Source organism: Meleagris gallopavo, chromosome 2 (genome assembly GCF_000146605.3).
Source record: "Meleagris gallopavo isolate NT-WF06-2002-E0010 breed Aviagen turkey brand Nicholas breeding stock chromosome 2, Turkey_5.1, whole genome shotgun sequence".
In the NCBI taxonomy this organism is placed as follows: Eukaryota; Metazoa; Chordata; class Aves; order Galliformes; family Phasianidae; genus Meleagris; species Meleagris gallopavo.
This window is the reverse complement of record NC_015012.2, coordinates 38,688,613-38,695,069: the sequence shown is the minus strand read 5'-3', so window position 1 is coordinate 38,695,069 and position 6,457 is coordinate 38,688,613. Positions and strand designations below refer to the sequence as shown.

General features: G+C 42.6%; 1 protein-coding gene across 1 annotated transcript in view; it reads right to left on the bottom strand.

Moving 5' to 3' along the window:
* Window positions 1-1,126: 1,126 nt before the first annotated feature.
* The window catches only part of EXOC8 (exocyst complex component 8), a 5,560-nt gene continuing 229 nt past the window's right edge, over window positions 1,127-6,457 (bottom strand). The window contains exons 2-3 of the mRNA XM_010707100.2: window positions 5,373-6,453; window positions 1,127-4,779 (exon numbers count right to left, since the gene is read on the bottom strand). Coding sequence (XP_010705402.1) covers window positions 4,171-4,779; window positions 5,373-6,453 — 1,690 coding nt within the window. The 3' untranslated portion in view covers window positions 1,127-4,170. The remainder of the gene's footprint in view (window positions 4,780-5,372; window positions 6,454-6,457) is intronic.

The window sequence follows — 6,457 nt, the reverse complement described above, 5'->3', positions numbered from 1 at the left end:
TTCTGGAGTTTAATTTCTTCACAGAGAACATGCTGGGAGCCTTAAGTAAAAGGCCTATTAAAACCTGACTTGTACAGCAATAGGAATGTAAGGAGTGCTTGGGTTATGAAGATGGGTAGTAAGGATCTACTGCATGACTGTGCTAGAGTACAAATCTGCATTATGAAAGTGAGATTGGTTGAGCTCTTGTTTGGAATTTCATTTCAATATTGAAATACAATGACAAGGGGCCATGCAGGCTTGTTTATGAGACCTTTCACTTAGCCATAACAAGTTAACAACCATAACATAGATGAAGCTGAGATAAGCAAGTTTTCACACCCCTGCAGGGGCTACCAGTCAAGCAAAATGTCTCTCAGGCAGATTGAAAGTTACTTGTTGATACATACCTCTAAAAAAGTAGACAGCTGAGAATCAGATCCGCTGAAAGATGTCTGCTGATGATGGAGAAACACAGCAGGAAATCATGAGGAATTAAGAGCCTTATGGTACAAAAATCAGCACAGGGGAACAGCACTACCAATCAAGGAAAAAAAAGAACTGTGAGATGTTGGCCTTAACACCCACATCTTTTGGTTGAGCATCTTCATTTCCTATTGTACTACAAAAATGTCCAAAAACAAGCTGCAAGGTAGCACAGATTTAATGCTCATACCTACCCATGGCATGCTGTTTCAAGTGATAAAACTCCACCTAGTGAAAAGATGGGGCTTACTGCAACATTCAAGCTGAGTGTAATAATGGAAAAGTTATCTCTGGAAGGTAGCAAGCCTCACAACTTTACACTCTGCTAGTGTTGATATGGCTTAATACATCCACCTCAAATCATAGTAGACTATAGCTGATCCTCTTCTTGATTTTACTCAGATACTACTTTGAGAAAGACTTTCTTCAAATTGCACCTCATTAAGCTATATGCAAACTTTATAGAAATAGAACGTAATGGACAGTGTAACTGACATCCTCTGGCTTTTATCACCTTGCTGCCTCTTACAATCACATCACAAATGTTGACTGACCTGTAGCCCTTCAATATCACTGAAGATTTATTAATGGACTTGATCTTTGAATCAGGCCCTTAATATCCTCTTTCTGATGATGTAATAACAGAAATAAATCACTAGTGTTGTATGTCCCAAAAGTTTTAATATATGGTTCCCACTGTTCAGAAAAGTTCTTGCATAAAATTCTAATACATAAATTCATCTGAATAACAAATAAAAAAGTATACACCGCAATTTTGTCAGAGCAGCTAAAGGAAACCAGATTTTATATGCAAATCCCTCATAGAGAAACAAACCCAAGCCTTAGCAAAATTACAGTTCTCTCTTCCCCAAATCAACAGAACTGCTATTGTATTATTTAATAGTTACTGCAAATTTTCATTTGAATCACACTACCTCCACAAGCGAAGAGCTCAGAAAAAGAAAAGCCCCATTTCAAACTGATGTATGCAAATCTGAAATGTATTTATTAAACAATGACTTTCAGCACACATTGGCTTTATCTGTTAACTGAATTAATATACAAAGTGGGTTTAATGCTATTTACACTCCATTTTCCTTAAGCCAATGTTTTTCTTTCATTATGACTTCAGAACAGATTCACAAGTTTCAAAATACCAATGCTCCTTACAGTTTATAGAACTCAAACTTGTGTGCACTGCTAACAGGTACATGAATACAACATTTGAGCACCCAAACAAGAGGCCAGATTCCCTTATCTACTAAAGCCAACATCCATGTTAGCCTACTGCTTCATGATGGCAGCTGATAGACTATTAGGAGGATGTGCGTGCCTTTATTAGATTGATGAAAGGAATGGTGATAAGGACATAACAAAGTGCATGGCAGAATTAGATCTTACATTTCACCCTCTGGTTAGAATAAGATGTGCTGTGCCAGCTTGTAACAGAAGCATGAACAGGGCTCTTCAATTTAATAGCGTGCCAGAGCCAAAAAATGGCATCTACAATTCAGCTTCTTACACAAAATCCTCAAGCATCACAATAATCAATCTTGAGTTGCAATTCCACAGCTATCCCCCTCTTGCACAGCAAAAAAAGGAAGTGACTTAAAGCTCAGGTATTTATTCTTTGCTCAGAAGTAAAGACACTTTCTTCTGCTTCACATAGAACACTGAAATATACCTGCCTTCAGAGAAAACCGCCCTCCTTTCTCCCTGTCTTTCAAACTACCCATCATAATGGTGAGTTCTCACTTACAGTTCACTAAAAAATTAAGCAAGGCCAGATTACTACCTTTGCTTACTTTAAACAGTTGATAGAAAATACATTACTTCAATATAATTCACTAGGCTCTGGTATCTAAGAGAGTTCACTGGTGGAAAAAAAAAAAGCCTGCTTGGCAACTACAACTATTTCAGTGGTTTTCAAACCATTTTAGCTCAGACTAATGAGTTACCCTTTTAAAAGAACATTTAGTACTTTGTTGTTGTTATTTTCTAGCAAAATGACCAAATTGGTCATTTTGGACTTGGATAGCAAGTAAGCAGATGCTTGGCAAAATCTGACAGCTCAAAAAGCACTTTACGAACAAGAGAATGAAAACTAGCCGCTAAAGCAGAAACTGCGTGGAGCTGGAAGTGTGAAAACATGGAGAAATGACAAAACTGCAGTATAAGCAGTTACACAGGATATTATACTAATGATTTATTCTGTTTCTTCATGCAGTCATGAGGCAACCATTACCATGATTTAAATCGTAAAAGCTTTCATTTGAAAACACAAGAGGAATAGGATACTCAATTATTCCACTTACGATCTTGTTAAGATCTTATTAAGTGTCCAGTATAAGATTATGCAGCTGTAACAATTTTAGCTCAATTAAGAAGGCCTGCAAAATGAAGGGGAAGAAGTTTATGCAGCTTAGAAGGCAATGCTGATAGCCTTCTAAAGACAGCCTTTGCATAAGCCTATTTCAATTTCACAAATACAGAGCAAGATAAGCAATCACCAATCCAGACCAAAAACCATTTTCACGGCATGAATACCATCTACATTCAAGTTCTCAATCAAATGCAGTCCTTGCGTGTTCTGTAAAAAGGGTCGTTCCTCTGGGTTGGTTATTGCTATATTACAGAAAACAAGGATAGTATTTTCAGGAGTTAGACCATGCGTTTTGAAGATCATAGTGTTCCCAAAAACCTGTATAGCCAGTTCCTTTATCCTCTGCTGCTTCTGTAGGGCAAAACTGGAATTCTGTTTCTCCCAAATGAAACAGTATCTTCATTACGACCCTCTCCCTGACTTGAACATTTTGAGAGCATTTATGCCTCTTTGCTCTGGTTTCTAACCTGCAGGTAATGCCCCATAATGCACTTCAGACAGAACCTCTAGCAAGAGTGCACAGTTCATTAGATGGATTTGACTCCAGTGAAGTCCATGAGAAAACAAGGGGAATACGAAGGGGAAGGGAAGAAAGGTATCCTTGTTTCTTCTCTGAAAGGAAAAAGTGTTTCTGACAATAAGGAGCTCTGCTTTCAGAGCTGTAATTTGAGAGGCAAGCTTATTAAAGAGAAACAGCCCCTACACTCAAACACAAAAATCAATTCAATATTTTTAATTTAGATCTGTTCTAGAAATGAATTGAGAGATTACATATGTAAGAGAAACTGAGGAGTCTGCACTGCTATCAAACAAAATCAAATGTGAAAACCCATGCTGTTTATCTCTACTGCTGAGTCACATCTAATGGTGGACGTGCCTCACCAAATACCACACCCTGAGAGCATTTCAGCACTTCCCTTCTACCAGAGCACTGCCTTAAAAAAACACACACACAATGATGTGACAAGAAGTGATCTTTTCCCCCTGAACAATGTACATATATTTAAGATTTTCACAAACATTCGGCCAAAAATTGTACATCGTAGTACTTCCCAAGTCACAAACGCTACATTAACCATTCTTACAGGATATGCTGTACAAGGACACATGATTTCAACAGCTATCTCTCACTTTCCTGCACCCCCTCAGAAGAAGTGTTGGACTCTTGAAGCCCTTGACTGTAACTTCAGTCTGTGCAATCTTGCAACCAGACTTCCTCATTTTTCAGGAGCTCAAAAAAAAACCATTTAGTTCATATATGCAATGTACAGCATTTTCACTAACTGCTTTCACACTCTGTTCATAAGAACTGTTTGTTCACTTCACACCACAGAGGTGGTGCTTTCTGGATTTATACGCATCAATCTTGAAGCATTTCTCAGATCCTGTAGCTGCTTGGCTGGCTTTCCAACTCCCTCCTCAAATCTTTTTTCCACAACAGGAAGGACAGTTTCATAAAGGAAGGATGCATTCTGCCTAATGAATGCTTTCTTCTCAGGGTCCTGTTCGCACCTTAAACTGTAATCAACATGCTGGACAGCCACTAGGATGATTTCCACAAGGCTCTCCAAAAGAACCATATGCAGCTCTGGAAAGTAAAGCTTTAATGCTTCCTCCAAGAAGGCCATAGTCTGCTTAGTGAAAGCTACTACAGTATAGCTAAGGTTGACCCAGCAGTCATCACCAGTGTATTGGTCAAAACTGCCTACGCCGCAGCTCTTCATCTCCTCCCTGAGTTTCCCCAGAGCCTCCGGAGTCATGAGGTTCATCCTCCTCCACATCTCCTCAGAGTTGCGGTGCTTGGTGGCCTCGATGATGATATCCTTGTAGCTCTGCAAAGCACCTTTGATATCCTTTACCAGAAGGGCATGGATGATGAAGGTGAGATCCAGTCCAATGTCGCTGAGCTGCTTGCAGTGCTCTTTAGCTACCTTGAGTATTAAGGAAAAACAAAGTATTATTTGATAAATTGGGTAAACAAAGAAAATATAAATGGGGCATGCATTCTCAGAAAACAGGGATGCATTAGTCATGGTTCACTTACTTCTGCCTTGAGAAACTCCTTATTACTGAGAAACGAAAAATCAAAGGACAAGCCATTGTTGTCAAAAACCCCAGACAACTATATTATAATCTTTTTCTCCCCCTATAACTTGAGAAAATTGGTTACATAAACAATTAAGGAAGCATAGTCCAGTACAGATTTGGAAAGCAAAGTCTTCAAAATACTCACTGTTCAGGTGAGATTATACAAATTTTAGGATTCCCAGTTAAAAGCAAATTAAGGAAGAACATATTCTGCACTTCTGGTAAGGGCAGGGTTTTTCTCACTGTGTATTTTCATCTTAATGTTTTGTCTGTTAAATTTTAAAAAATAAACCAACTCCAAATGAATATGGGCAGTTTAATGAAGGAAACTCTTCCAGAGTTGCACCCAGTCAACAACTACGCTAGGATAGGAAATGAAGATCTGCAAGCTTTGTTCAGGTCACCATGGAACACCTCCCTCCTTGGGCACTCTTACCTTCACGCACTCTGCTGCACTTGACAAGCTCTCTTTACTGTCAAACACTTGCTTACTAAAGGCATCTACAAACATCCTCATGGAAGAGCGGGCCCACACAACGAAGGCAGAGTAGCAGCCATTGTTGCCAGCGAAGTCCGTCTCAAACTCTCTGGCCGTCTCTAGAAGGCTGGTGAAAAAGACGTGGCACAGTTTGTGGATGTAGAGCAGCGTGGCACCTTCAATGCGCAGCTGTCGGATGGCCGTGTGCACTGCAGCTGCCCGGTTCTTCAGGAAGAGCTCACACGCCTTGGTGGACTGGCCCAAGCGAATGAGCTGGGACACAGCTCGGCGCGTGGCTCGTGGCCCTCCTCGCAGCGAGCGGTCCGGAGACAGCTCAAAGACCAGCACGTCCGTAAGCTGCCGGACCCGCTCATCCACCTTGGCCCGCAGCTCCTTCACGGGCTGGCTCGCAGGCTTGTCTCCCAAGTACTCGTTGAGTTTATCGAGCAGGTCCACAGCCCCTTCAAAGTCCCGCTGAGCGATGCAGACGTCCAGGTCCTCGGGCAGCTCCTGGATCCACTCAAGTGAGAGGTCGACCGCCTCCTCCTCAGCGGAGGGCTCTTCCTCCTCCTCCTCCTCCTCCTCCTCCTCCTCCTCGAAGGGGTTGGTGGACTCAGGAGGTGTCGGGGCGGGCCGGGGCAGGGCCTCCTGCTCCAGGCGTCGCTTCTCACTGAGGGCCCGGTTGCGCTTGGTCTCCTCCAGCACCTCCAGCCACTCCTTCTTGATCTTGGCGTTCTCGGCCTGGAAGATGCGGCTCTCGGGGAACATGAGCAGCTTGAACATGTCCTTCATGGGCGGGTTGTCCTTGACGTTGATCACGGCCAACCCTTCCAGGGGGTACAGGGCGTCGTAGCGGTAGGCGCCGCGGCGGTTGGGCAGAGCAGTGGCCACCAGCAGGCAGTCGTTCATCAGGAAGGCGTGCACCCGCTGGATCTGCGCCATGTGGTCGGCGTCGTACTCCAGCAGGTCGCCGTTGTACACCAGGTATTTGCCGGGACTCTCGGGCAGCAGGTCGCGGCAGCCCTCCACCTTCTCCAGCAGAG